The sequence below is a fragment of the Crocodylus porosus genome, unplaced genomic scaffold, assembly GCF_001723895.1.
Source record: "Crocodylus porosus isolate Cpor-Errol unplaced genomic scaffold, CroPor_comp1, whole genome shotgun sequence".
Lineage (NCBI taxonomy): Eukaryota > Metazoa > Chordata > Crocodylia > Crocodylidae > Crocodylus > Crocodylus porosus.
In genome coordinates, this window is record NW_017728947.1 from 106,770,928 (window position 1) to 106,785,082 (window position 14,155).

Genomic DNA, 14,155 nt, shown 5'->3' on the forward strand with positions numbered 1-14,155 from the left:
GGACCTACCTATCCCCTTTTTGATGGGATGACAATAATGCCTATAGTAATCTGCCTTTTACCTGTTCAAGTCCCACTTGTAGAATCTGTCACAAACCATTAGTAGAATAGCTTGTGATATTCACGTGATCCCCCACCTCTTATTTTCAGTTGCCAATAGTGCTAGCGCTAGCTGACTACTTTCAAACATCCCAGCACCAATCATCATCATCTTGACCTTTCTACTGCATAGCTAACTGGATATGGCAACACAGAGAATGAAAGAAAAAAAGTTCATTTCACAATTCAAGAGACTGGGTATTTGACCATAAAAGAAATTAAAAGGACTCCTGCTGAATTTTATAAACTATATTGTAGACAAAAAAATAAAAAATTCTGGACAAACATGAAAAAGTTATGTTTCAGTAATACAAAAATCTGGATCAAGGCCTTGACATTTCAACAAAACGGCATTATGGCACCAGCTCCATTCTATTGAAGAAGCACACATTGGGTTTATTACAAACATTATGAAATGGCTTGTAAGTGCAATGGTCCTAGCGTATATTCTCGTTCAAAAACAGCTCTTCTTATTGTTAATTCAATAGAGCTCTACAAAAACAGACCAAACTCATACGGAACAGAAATCTTACAGCAAAATATGTAACTAAGTAGTCTTATTTGTTCCGTTCAAAATGGCTTTATCTTCTTCATAAGCCAGAACTATGTATTTTGGGTTCAGAAATGCTCTTACATTTGCTGTATGCATGACCATACAAACTCACACATTCCTTCTAGTCTTCTGACAAGCTGCATTAAGATGCTTTCCTGAAACCCTTTAGAATAGGATAGATGTTCTCAAATGCCTCATAGATTTCAGAACGTTCTTTGGCACCTATAAAATATTTGGACAAATGTAAATATTTTTAAGAATAAGATTTAGGATAGCACACACAAGACTGCATTCAGTTGTTATTAAGTCACATCCATTGAAATCCAATAAAAATCAGTATTAAGACATATCCAACAGCTTATAAAACCATTTCCTTGGGAGGCGGAGAAGGAGGGGGAAAGTTTATCAACGCTTTTTTTTTTTTTTTTTTTTAAAAGGAGAAACTTGTGCAGCAAGTGGAAAGAATTTCTCATTCATTTTTTGCACCATTCTCATTTTGAAAAAGAAAGACTGGTTGGTACTAATCTTTCAGTTTGGATTCTTACATGAACATGCTAAAACATATTTGCAGATGCAGATGCCTTTAATAGACTATTGGGCGAAAGCCCAAAGGGAAGTCATAAAATTTTCTGGCAGCGTTTCTACTGTTGTCTCTTATAAAAGACAAAGTTTAACTCACTAATTTTTACATCCAAATTTAATCAAATATCCCATTTTTACATTACATGTAGGACGGAAGAATTAGGCAGCAATTAGTGATCAGATTTCTTATGAACAATTCATGCAAATTAGTTTTAGAAAGCTGCACAGACTGATTAAGGTAGTTCTGCACTGTTGGTAAGTTAATGGGAAACTGCATTTAAAAAAGCAGAGGGGGAGAGAGGGAATTTTTGCATTCACACAGAATCTTGAAGACTGGTCTGTAATATTTCCCAATTCTAGAACACTTTTCACTTCAACCCATATCAGGACTTTAGGATTTTTCTTTTTGTTTCTACCATCATATATATGAATTCATGTTGCAGTCTTTAACCCAACAACTTTTCCCACATACAACTTTTTTATGGAAAACCACACACCAACCAGCCACAGGTAGCCAAGGATATTCCTCATCAGCTTGGAGGTACAACTAGGAACTATTAGGACCAAATAATTGGCATTTCAGTGAACCTCTCGCCAGACTAACAGGCATTTAATAGATGCACTTCTGAGCTAGCTCCTTTTTAAAGTTTTTCTAGCTAATGAGATACATAACAGCAACCACACTCCCTGGCCCTGCTTGGACATTCAATTGTGATATTCAAGCTACCAGAAAATTCTTCTGGATTAGGGGAAAGGATCATAGGAGCTCAGGAAGTCCTTTTTTCCTATTACAGTAGGGTCCAGTTTCCAACTAGGACTTACCTGAGCCCTTATGGGCCTGCTGCATGAGTTTTGGTTTTTTAGGGGGGGTTGTTTTTGCCAATTGTGTCCTCAGAATATTTTGGATTTCATCAGTGGAGTGGAGCTGGCCAGCATGACCTCACAGGACCTACAAAGGAGGGGGTTGAGGGAGAACATATTTAAGCTTTTTATTCTGAATACCTCCTTGGTCCATTCATTTAATTCATTCATGGATTTGTTAATTTTTGAAGGTCCTTCGGGTAAGGGCAGCTCATTTTTTTGTTTGTTTCTGAAGCACGTCCGAAAGCCTTTTGTTAAACTGGACCGGATGACCCCTGAAGGTGCCATCCAGTCCTACCTTTTCATGATTCTGTGAAAGAGGTCTTATATCTGACGGGAATACAATTTAGAGTTTTATTCAATGTACAAAAGGAGAATTTGCCTAACACAGTAAGTACTGCAGAATGAATGTTCTGGAGTGCTCATCCAGGAACATTAATATTTACCTACAAGCCTTGAATTCAAGGCTTATCCATCATACATATTGATTAAATACAGGACTTGCTTAAGGTCAGGTGTACTACAGAACAGAACAGAACCGAATCAAGATAAAGACAGATTACATTTTAGTGCACTTCTGCTCCCCGCCACCCAAAGCCACGCAAATACCATACTGCATTGCAGTGGTAAAGTAGTTTTCTAATCAAGTGGGGAAAACTAATTTCTATGAGAATTTTGCATCTTTTCCAATGTAATGGAATCAGTTATCAAGACAGATCTTAACTATGCTGAAAGGTGATACCTTGGCCACAAGTCAGGAATTACTTTGCTTCAGGAACTCAAGATGCTTGTTGAATGGTATGGAATTTTTTTTGAGAAATTATTTGAACTTCTGTGAAGCCTTTTAGTAACGTATTGTCTTATAGCTGTTATTTGTATTTCACTAAAAGGATACTCCCTGTTTTTTACTGGCAAAAACTGTTTGTGCTATAAGTGTCAGCTTAGCCAGCTTCTAACTAATAGACGACAAGATTTTTCTTCATACACATGTTACTGCTGTATGAAGAAGGGAGATTACTTACCAGTCAATACAACTTTTCCAGAAACAAAGATCAGCAACACAATCCTTGGTTTGACCATTCTATAAATAAGCCCAGGAAACAGTTCTGGTTCATAACTGTTTAAAGAAAAAGGAAGAATGGGTAGGAACACCACTTTATGGCTTTATTAAAACTAGCAAAAATAAAACAAAATGAACAACTGTCCCCCTGACTGATCCTCCCTTCCAAAGGATAGGCTGGTTATACACTAAAGTAAGTTACTTAACCACATCAGAAGAAGCTGTCTTATCTAGGAGTCAATACATTGAGATGCGTGTTTGCTATTTTCATGTCCTTAGAACCTGTAAATTTCTAATGGAGACCCGTAAACTTCTGTCCCCACTGGAACTGTGGTGGGCCACCTAGTTCTAGAGTCTACAGTTACACTCTCGCATTTGCGGGAACTGGCATTGCACTAATATCGGACCAGGACAGACCAAGGCCAACAAGAGAAGTTGTTAGGCCTCATCTACACATAGCACTTCAAGCCTGATTAAGCAGTTATTCATGACTTAAATTATTCACCTGGCCACGTGTTCAATCAATTAATAGCATGGTAAAAAAGAGGAATAAGGTACAAAGTTATTCCATAAAATGTATAACAACTTTGTAGCCACCTCCTCTCATGCCATTAATTGAACACGTGGCCAGGGACCACCCTGTGTCTGGGAGCCTTGTCAGCCAATCCAAGCTCCCAGCTGACAGGGCTCTCAGCCATGGGGTACCCCTCCCCATGGGATCAGGCTCCAACTGCACTGGCAATAAGGCACGATGGGCTCTAATGCACCATCTGACAATCACGCCTCCTGCCATGCATGTGTGGCACAAGTGGGGTATCGGGCATTAGATCCCATTGTGCCCTAACCTGCACATGCAGAGGGGCCCATAGAAACACTTCTTTCATATATAACAGGTAGAGAAATAGACAAAGAGACTCACAGCAGCTAGTCAACAAGGCAAGGTGCTGTCAGGTTATCCAGTGTCATTAAGTGAAGGAGTGATCATCTTAACACTAGAGACGCATATTCAAACCACTTACAGTGCACTGAAGTCTTCATCCCTTTCCAAACTTCTTATAATCTAGTGACTTACCTTGCATTAATGCATTTTAGCACACCAAGTCTGATCTCCCAGCAATGAGGCTACACATTCACTTTAAACAATCTAGACAAAATATGGATCATTCTATAAGAGGCATCCACAGTCTTCAATTCTGTGTTTTTCACCAATGGGAAGTGCTTTTGCTTTTGTCTAAGTTTTTCTCAGCTACAGTTTGGCTTCCATCAGAGGCATAGCAGGGCTGCTCCATGCCCACAGCAGTGGCACTAGGGCAGCAATGGCTGCTATGCAGCTACTGGTACAGCCAGCAGCAGCATGTGTGTGCATCCCAATTAAGTTATTTGCTTCCAGTATCTGTGGATGCACAATTCCATTGCACCCGATGCTTTAAGCGTATAGTCCAGGCTGCTGGAGCTGTAACATATGCCAAGCATTAAGTGAACTTATAAAGACTTTGTTCAACTGAATCATTTTTTTTTTAAATTAGAGGAATTATTCTCAATGAAAACAAAGCATTTTCCCAAATCCTGATGTTTTACATAACAGCAGATACTACTAACATGAGACCAATTCATTGTCATCCTAGATAGGACTACTGCCCAGATTTCATGAACACCCTGCGGCACATGGGAATTCTCTGTACACAGCATAAATTCAGCAGTATCAGATGCATTCCTTCAGTATGACTGCCAGTCATCAGTAACTGTTACAAGAAGCAATCGTCTAAAAGCAAGATGAAGGAAATAAGCCATTTATGTTTACAGATTACTTCCTTGTCCTTCATTTTAACCAGAGGTAACGCACGTCAAAAAAGCAGGTCAGAGTCCACATAACAATCTGAAATAATAGAAGCAGTCATAAATGTAGGTTAGCACATATTCTCCTTTCAATGAGAGAATTGCAAAGCGTAACTTCTCTCCCTAGAGGGAGGCAGGAGAGCAGTTTTGAATAGCCAGCCACCAATGTACTAAACTACGTGTACACGAAACGAGTAGTTACTATATCCAGAGTTGTGACTGTACCTACTAATATCAATAGTGGTGCTGTGCAAAACTGCTACAGAAAACCTTTTGACTTTTGTCAGGTTATATAAAAAAGAAAAAAATTCAGGAAGAGGTTAGTTAACAGCAATTACTTAAAAATATGTACTGCCAAAGTATTGCAGTCTAGTATGTAAACTGGATTCTACATGCTCCAAAGATGCAGACTCCTGTAGCCAGGTCCTGTACATCAAGGTTATGCTATGACATACCCAACTGGAAAGAAGACAGTAACACCTCACTAGTACAGTATCCTTATCCCTGGTGTCATTTTAGATGCCTATTTCTTCTGAACAAAGTTACTTACAAGTGACATCTCTCTAAACCATGGGAGTAGTACCTCTTCCCAACTATTGCTACCTCTCCCTTAAAAACTGTAGAATCACTGGGTCGGAAGGGAGCTCATGGATTATCTAGTCCAACTCCCTGCACAAATGTTATCATGACTCTTTTTGAAAATGCCCAATGAAGGAAACTCCACAGCTTTCCTGTTCTACCTGTCCTGACAGTAAGGAAGTTTTTCTGAGATTTAATCTAAATTTGATTTGTTGTGAAGAGTTCTTCTCCGGCATTTCTATAAAAGCCTTTCAAATATTTGAAAACTGCCCATATGCTCCCCTCAACCCTAAATATCTCCTTTTCTCCAAATTGAAAGTGCCTAGCTCTCTCAATACTGCCTGCATTCCAGTCATCTTCACTGTTTGCCTCTGGATCCCGTCTCATTTCTCTACATCTTTCTTAAATTGTAGAGCCCAGAACTGCACCTCCTACACATTATGTTCAATATGCTTGCCAAATTGCAGTTGCCTTCAAAAAACAGCTGCACCACAGACTTGACATGAGTCACCAATGATTCACTGACCCACCCCAATCCTTCTCAGCAATGCTACTGGTCAGGCGGTTATACTCTCCATTCTGTATTTGCTTTTTCTTCCCTCAGCATAGCACTCTACATTTGTCTGGAATAAAATTCATTCCTCAGTCTAGTACCCCATTCTCCAATCAATCAAGATCTTGTCCATCTCTGATCTTATCTTCCAAAGCATTTGCAAGCCCTCTCAGCTTTGTTTCATGAGTAAGCTTGGTCAGGAACCCCTCTTTTTTTGCATTCATATGATATAATAAAACCTGCTGGACCAAATAAAGTGCGTTATCCTTTTTTAATGTCCGATTCACATGGTTGAGAAGACTACTTAAAATCATGCTGTCTCCCCTCCTAGAATGGTGAAACACCCTGGGACTTCCAATTCCCAGCTCAAATCCTTAGTCTTTGCATAAGGAACCTACATACCTACTGAATTGCTGGTGAGTTAAAACCAGTCCTTCCAGGCGGATTGGGAACCTCACATCACAACTGCCAACCATATTCTGTATTTTGAAGTCCAGGAACTTGGCAGGAAACCCAAGCTTCTGTACCACACGTGCATACTTCCTTGCTGCAAGTCGTGACTGCTCTTCACTGCAGGGAGCAGAGAGACAGGAGTAAGCAGCAGGTGTACTGGAGTAGGCTACGTGGACTTCAGGAGGAAACTTGCATCGGGTATATAAACCAGCATTCCCACCCACTTTATGCTGGAGGAGCACAGGGGATCCAAGTAGCCATTTGGAAGACTAATACTGGTATCTTAGTTGTTAGAGTTTGGGGGCTATTGTCAAAAATAAGTGTTGGGGAACCACTGATAAAAGTAAGACCCAGCAGTTTTCATGAAAGAGGATTCGGGGCTTAAGCATTAGAGGAATGAACTTCAAGGAAAGTGGGGTGCAACTCATCTAGAGTGGGACACTCAGTAAAAAAGTTACATCCTGGCTATGGCAGAGATGAGTGGAAAGTGGCATTAATGTACGGATTCCTGGAACTTAGCCATTTGTCTACTAAGTTGAGCTGAGCAAATATTATACTGAGCAACGGCAGCCTGTAGTTCAGCTGGCTGCAATTCCCGTCACACAAATAACTAGATGTGTTCAGGAGCAGTGCCTCATCTCGTAGCATTTCAGGTGTTGACTTTTGTAGGTAGTTTAAAAAGATGAGTCTCAAAATGTTGCCTGGTGCTCGAGTTAAATGTAGATGTCGTTTTCCTTACCTTTTTGCTCCTGTGCAGACCATCTTCCCTGAACTGAATATAAGGGCGGTTGTTCTTGGTTCTCTGATTCTCATGATCACTGCAGCAAACCTCTAGTTTAAAAGTCAGACAATGTTACCTTGCGATGAAGGTACCAGGTTTAGACCAGCTTTCACATTACACAGTGACGACTCTAAAAAGGGTTATTTAGAAATTTTCAGTACAGCTCTGACAAACTGCAAGCACAGATGCTACTCACTCGTGCGTGCTTCATAACGTACATTATTCACCTAGCAGTTTCTTATTTTCCATTTAAGTCTCTTTTCTGAAACAAGAACTATTTGTTACAAGCCTGCCAGCTATCACCTTCAATTTTTGTTTAAAATGTCATAAAAAGCTGTCTTTCAGCCTAAATTAACAGCAGAATATATCAAATGTAGTTCTATAATAGGGAAAAATAAAGGTATATGAAAGGTTTATTTGAGCTCAAAGGGAAAAGCCTGATTTCCCCAAGTTCTTAATTTTGGAAGTTTAGGCCAGAGCGCCATATAAATACAGCTGTGCACTGTAGCAAGCTCAATCCATCATCTCATCAACCCACTTTCTGTTCACCCAGTTGGTATTATTGGCCATTCTGCAGAGACAGATTTTTAACATTCCTCAGTGCCATGGTAAAAGGGTGCGCAGTATTCTGCCCCTGGACTCAGAGAAGGGAGGGGTCCCATAACCCACGCACTTACGCTCATAACCCCCTTGGGTTGATGCTCCACGACATAAGCCAGTACCATGACTTAGGACTGCACGCAGAATAGGATTTGGACCTCTAGGTGTCCAAAACTTATAGACTGCTTATCCAAGCTTCCCTGAGACTTGCATGTCAAGGCAGAGAGGACAGCAGTCCTATTTCACCCTGGGAAGATGCAGAGCTCCCCAGTAGACAGTTCTGCATGCCTCCAGACCCAACTCCAACTCACCCAGAGGAAAGATATCTGCTTGGATCAGCACATCTAAGTGGCAGCAGTATTCATTTCAGGGGAGAGCAAGTCTGACTGTGCACCTCAGTCAGGTGGGCATTCTCCTGGGAGGGAGGAAGCCATGGATTCAGGATCCTACTCCTAATGCCACACATGCATTTTTTTTCTAGTAGCTACCTATTGGTAAATGCATACATGGCCTTAGGAGCAAAAGTCATGGCTCCCTCACAGGCAAGTGCCCTCCTCATCACCAGGGATCTTGGTTTTCTCCAACTTAAAAAAAACCCCAAAATTTGAATTTTTGGTTTAAAAAAAGTAATCCCGAATCCACATTTTTCCATGATTAAAGTGAAACACCACTATATATGACTGATATATTAGTGTGTTTCATTTAAATCACAGAAAAATGTAGATTCGGGGTTACTTATTTTTAACCAGAAATGGAATTTAAAAATCAGTGAAAACCAGGACCCCTGCTTATCACTAAGCCAGAGTCCGTATCCAGTTTGTTTGCTTTTTTGGTTGGTTTTTTTTTGGCTATGAGGTTCACATTCCTTTTTAAGCAGTGGGCCAACTTCAACAAGAAGGATAGATCAGCAATTCTCAACCAGGGTGCCACAGGTTCCCACACTGCTAGCATTGTGAACCATGATTCACAATGCTAACAAGATAAGCCCAGAGATTTCAAATAAGAATCCAGTGTGTCAAAAATATTCTGGCCTGCAGTGGGCTGAGTTCTTTGCAATAAGCTAATTGCTATATTAATTTTCTATAATGAAGAGTGAAGGGTAAGAGCTCACATCTCCTAAGGAGTGCCTTAAGTCTAAACAGTTTGAGAACCACAGGGATAGAAGAAAAGAAGAGGGCATAGCTTAATTGTGAGAGCATTCTGCAGTGACCTGGGAGATGTTGTTCATAGCCTCTGAGAATGAGGTGGGCCTAAAACCCAGGCCTCCAACTTCATGGGCAGGTGCCATGACCAGTGGGCTTTTGTGTAAAAGATGGATGGTCTCTTCCAAGCTGCACACAGGTTCTCTGCATCAGTCACTCACTGTGCTTTTTCTCCAGCTAAATAAATGAAGACTTTCATGGACGTTTACACTCTTCCCAAACAGAACTGGGTCACAGCAGAGCTTAGGTGGAAGTTAGATATCTAGGCAGCAGTACCAATTCAGTGGTTTTCAAGCTTCTCAAACTCAAGGAACCCTTTCATATTTCTTCTGCCACAGAACCTCTACCCCCGATTCCACAGGCCTTACGAGCTGTGCAGAGCCAGGTGACCTGGTCTGGCAATGGCACTGCACCACAGATTCACAGAAGTTTAGGGCTTGAAGTGACCTTGTGAGATCATCAGGTCCAGCCCCCCTGCTCTGGGCAGAAAAGACTGCTGGGTCAAATACCTCCCCACCCACTCTGCTATTACAGCTGGTCTCTTTGCAGAGCCCCCGCTGTCCTACTGCAGAACCCCAGGGTTCCCTGGAGCAAAGTTTGAAAACCACTGCACTAGTGACCTTTTTGGATTAAAATGGAAACATGAAGGAATCCAGGCAGAGTTTTTGTGGACACTGCCTAGGGTGGAATAAAGTTGTACTCAAATGATTTGGAGGCCTAAGAGCCAGGGAAGCATCATTTAGACTTCTTTGGTATGTAATGGATTTTGGGACCATGTCTCCTTCATTAAAAACTCGGTACAAAGAGGACTGAACCACATTCCAGTCTTAGCCAACACAAGAAGTCACAGATACCAAAGGCTGGTTTTGAACATACACTTGATACAGTTTCTTGCTGTGGTCTTGGAGTTGCTCGAGACTTTTCCCCACACACCCAGCCAAAGACATTGGAGATTCCAGGATATCCTTAAAAGGTTTGTGCAAGGGCTTTCTTCCACATTGATCCTGGAATTGAGTGCCTTGTTAAGCCTAACATATTTTGGAGGAATGAGTCAATCATGGACATAGAAGAAACTTCGCAGGGACCTCATCGACCTGGAAGCACCATCTCTAAAGTTTATTATGGAAGGAAACAGATCAGTTTTATTGTTATTGTAGCAATCCAAATACAATGCTCCATTTTCTGAAATTCAATTCACCTGTTTATTTAGCAACAGCTAGAAGACACAGAAAACTTGCAGAGCACGTGGGCTACCAGCTTGTTCCTTGAGAAGACTTGGGCAAGAGAGATACCACACCAAGAAGTTTGTCTAGGGGCTTCAGTTTTCCACCTCCCCACCACTTTCTTTCTACAGAATCTGGTACATCAATCATCTTTTCTTCCTGACCTGAAGTCTCCTACACGTACCCCATATCTTCCCTGCAGTTTTCCACAGTAGAAGCGACATACCCGAGAACTTGGGCCCTGTTCCCTGTAGCTCTCCCACCCCACCTTGATCCCAAAGTTCCTTGCCCACTAATCTCTCCCCATCTTTTCTCCTGATCTATTTGCTGGCTTTTCTAGTCAGGTGATCTGTCTCAGCAGAAAGCATCCGTCTGGCCACTTGACAGGCTGTGCCCAGTTCTCCATCAAGAGCGGGCCATCGATCCTGCAACAAGACCACTCCAAGTGCTTTGTTGATACCCAGCAAGAAAGGAAAAGAAATAAAGAGGAGATGGAAATGGTTGACCTTCAGAGAGATCCCAGTCTGCTAAAGCAACTTTGAAATCAATTTTTAATGAACTGAGCAACTGCTCTCAATTAAGAAATGATCGTAAAACAAAATTAGAACATAAATGGCATCAAGTATTAAACTTTACAAACTAGTTCTTTAATGCTTACCTTTGGATTATACTCTGCATTTCTGGCATGCAGAGCTATATTCTTCAAATCTAGTTTACAAGCCAAGTTTACAGTAGACACTATATTCCTGAGGAAACCAGAAAAAAAAAACACTTCAGAGTTGTGTGTAAGCCAATGCAGAACAAAACCATGTATGAAAAATGCTATTAACTACCAACCTAGCCTACAGCCACGGTTCATTAACAAACGTTTTCTTTTCCTAGCTATTTAATTACTACTTGAATACTAAGCTACATATGGCGAGTTCATGGCAATCAGTAATAAAGTGGCCTAATGTTAAAGCTATTAAAGATTAGAAAAGGAAAATTAGAGTACTAAACCGCTGCATCTACTGAATATATCCAACTATGTTTTGCCCTTCAGTGATAAAGCAGTCAAGATTCTTTTAAGTACTTAACCCATTTTAAAGACCGTAACTCCATAAAACTTCTTTAGCTACAGCATTCTCCAGGTAGAAAGGAAGGTAACTCATTCTCTGCCAAGAGCCTCTCCAGCCAAAGCGAAGTAGGGAAGAACAACAGCCTGGCTTCCGCCAAGGCCACTATTTTCTGTTTCTGTTGGTGAAGCCACTCCTTCCCTTCCCCGTCTCAGGGTCAGGGAGAGGGGCTGTTTCTGCTCCCTGCACGCTTCAGACCATTTTGACATCCCCGAGAAGTCCACAGGTGCTATTTTGTGCAAAGACAGCTGGTTCTCTCTCCTAGACTGTGTGTTTTCACCTGTGAATGCCTGAATGACACTTGATCTATTTCTATTTCTGTAATCAGTGGATTTTACCCCTTTACTTATTTGCACTAGGTTTTTAAAAATCTCCCACCACCATAATACAAGTGTTACTAGCACTATGATTAGTATGTCACAGGTTGTTCTTGTTTTTTTTCTTCCCTTCTCATCCTCTTCCCAAGGGAAGCATATACACTAGCAGTCCATTTTGATAGGCTTTTTGGTAGGCTTTGACGGGCTTTTCCATTTTGTGTATTTACCTAGGCACAAGCAAACCCACATGTTGCTACATAGGAGAAGTCAAAAATCAAGAAATCTGCCTTGCAGTGCAAGGCACAAGGCTTGTAGCAATTTTGGTTCCTGGGAAATTTGTTCTGCAGCATCCCTGGCACAGGTCCATCCTCACATAAAAGTTTCACACAGACCTAAGCGTACTTACTGTAACTGAGGAACAATGCCAGAGCTTTCCGAGACAGGGGTCATTGGGGTCATAGGAGTCATGGGTGTCAAGGGGGGACAGGCACCAGAAGTTTCAGGCGATGGCTGGGTTACATCCGTGCAGCCCACCTGCGGCAGATTGCTCCCATCCATGACAATGCCACTATCTTGCTCTTCCGTCGGTAACACATGTTGATCTTCCTTTGTTTCACGACCACCCTCAGAAAAAATCTGTTCTTCATTTTCTTGGTTAATATCATCTGGGAGAAAGCTGAGATCCACAGAAGAAAAGTCTGTAGAAAGCTCTTTGGACTGGTTAAGATGAGAACTGAACGATGCATCTTCAACTGAATGAATCGGTAGATCCGTGTCATAAGGGCTCATGGGAGTGAATAGCTGAGGACAAGTTGATGAAAGATCATCCTTTAAATTTAAGGAGAGAAAAATAATTGTAGCATGTTTAAGATGACGAAATCCCATTTACTTCAACTGGAAGATTGAAGAGAAAACCCGTTTCTCAGTTAATGCAGGAAAATTCAATATGACATTTCCCCTCGCCACTTCATAGTAGCAAAGAATACTTTCAAGTTAAGATATAGAAGCATGTCCGAAGTCTTCTTATACGCTCACAATTCACCGACCTCTATTCCCGTGGCTTTCACCCAGCTCAGTGTATAAAGTCCAGAGAATAGGGTTTTGGAAAATAGGTTTCATCGCCATGTTAACCCTTTTCAGCTACCTCAAAGCAAGGCAGAAAAGGCATTTGTTTCAGTTTTTCCAATAATCCAATGATTCTAAAGAGACCGCAAAACACCTTTCAAAATTGGGGCCATACAGGTCCCCAACACAGCTCCTCCAATTTGAACTTAAGAAAGTATTGAAGAGACTTCTCAATTCCTGAGTTAGATCACCCAGCCCTGATGTTAACTACTGCAAGAGACAGGAAAATGAAGTCTTGCTTCCGTCAGGACCAGCTCTGGTGTCCGCAGATACATAACTGTGCTCCCTGCACTCACAATGGCTAAAGAAGGTTTTTATTAAGTACCGTCTTTCTACAGTTCAACAGCTACAGGAACTTGGGGCTTTACGCTGAGGACATGAGCCAGAGGTATAGGAAAGACTCACTGAATCCAGCTAGGTCTCTGTTCAGGGGGCAGAACAAATCCAGGAGTTTGACACAAACTACTGAATGAGCATCCAAACGGTACCATAAACGGTAAGTGAACCGATACAGGACTGCCAACCCCCCTCAGAAGAAACCTACAACGGAAGTCGAGTACAATCCTAATAACGCAAGTTAACTTTTTGCAGTATTTGAGCTACTGAATAACAATAGCTCAAATTAGTTTGTGCAATCACATCAGATAAAAGCACTCAGCTTCTGGTACAAAACATTTACTCCTTGTAGATTGCAGAATATGCACATATTGCTAGCCAGCGACAGGGTAGTTTAGCTAGAAGTTTGGAATCTGATCACTGTATAGTTCTGTAGTAATCTGGTTTCCACTGGAAACCAAAATGAGTGTTGGCACCATCTCAGTTGACACTAACTTTACTGTGCATATAAAACCTTTTCAGTTTACTGAACTGTGAGAACATGTTAAGTCCAGTAGATGGCAGGGGTGACCTTTTAACTGATCAACGGGAAGTATTCTCATGTTATCCTCCAAATATGTTGAAAGACTGGCTATCAGCAGCCTCAAGAAACACCAGACTAGAGTTTCAATTAGTGCTGAGCATAAACCAGACCTCAGGCTGAGCAACAGGAGCTGCAGGCACCCAGCTCTTTGGAAAGTCAGGCCAAGGTGCAGAGGCCAGATGCACAGAGAAATAAACCTATTGGACATAAGGAAGAATTTCTTTACTGGCCGAGCCCCCAAGGTCTGGAACAGCCTGCCAGCAGAGGTGGTTCAAGCACCTACATTGAACACCTTCAA

General features: G+C 41.4%; 1 protein-coding gene across 1 annotated transcript in view; it reads right to left on the reverse strand.

Annotated features, from left to right (window-relative positions):
* Nucleotides 1-334: 334 nt before the first annotated feature.
* Nucleotides 335-14,155, reverse strand: part of TBPL2 (TATA-box binding protein like 2) — a 16,899-nt gene continuing 3,078 nt past the window's right edge. Inside the window, exons 2-7 of the mRNA XM_019550864.1 lie at nucleotides 12,220-12,641; nucleotides 11,040-11,127; nucleotides 7,315-7,406; nucleotides 6,525-6,692; nucleotides 3,117-3,211; nucleotides 335-873 (exon numbers count right to left, since the gene is read on the reverse strand). Coding sequence (XP_019406409.1) covers nucleotides 794-873; nucleotides 3,117-3,211; nucleotides 6,525-6,692; nucleotides 7,315-7,406; nucleotides 11,040-11,127; nucleotides 12,220-12,641 — 945 coding nt within the window. The 3' untranslated portion in view covers nucleotides 335-793. The remainder of the gene's footprint in view (nucleotides 874-3,116; nucleotides 3,212-6,524; nucleotides 6,693-7,314; nucleotides 7,407-11,039; nucleotides 11,128-12,219; nucleotides 12,642-14,155) is intronic.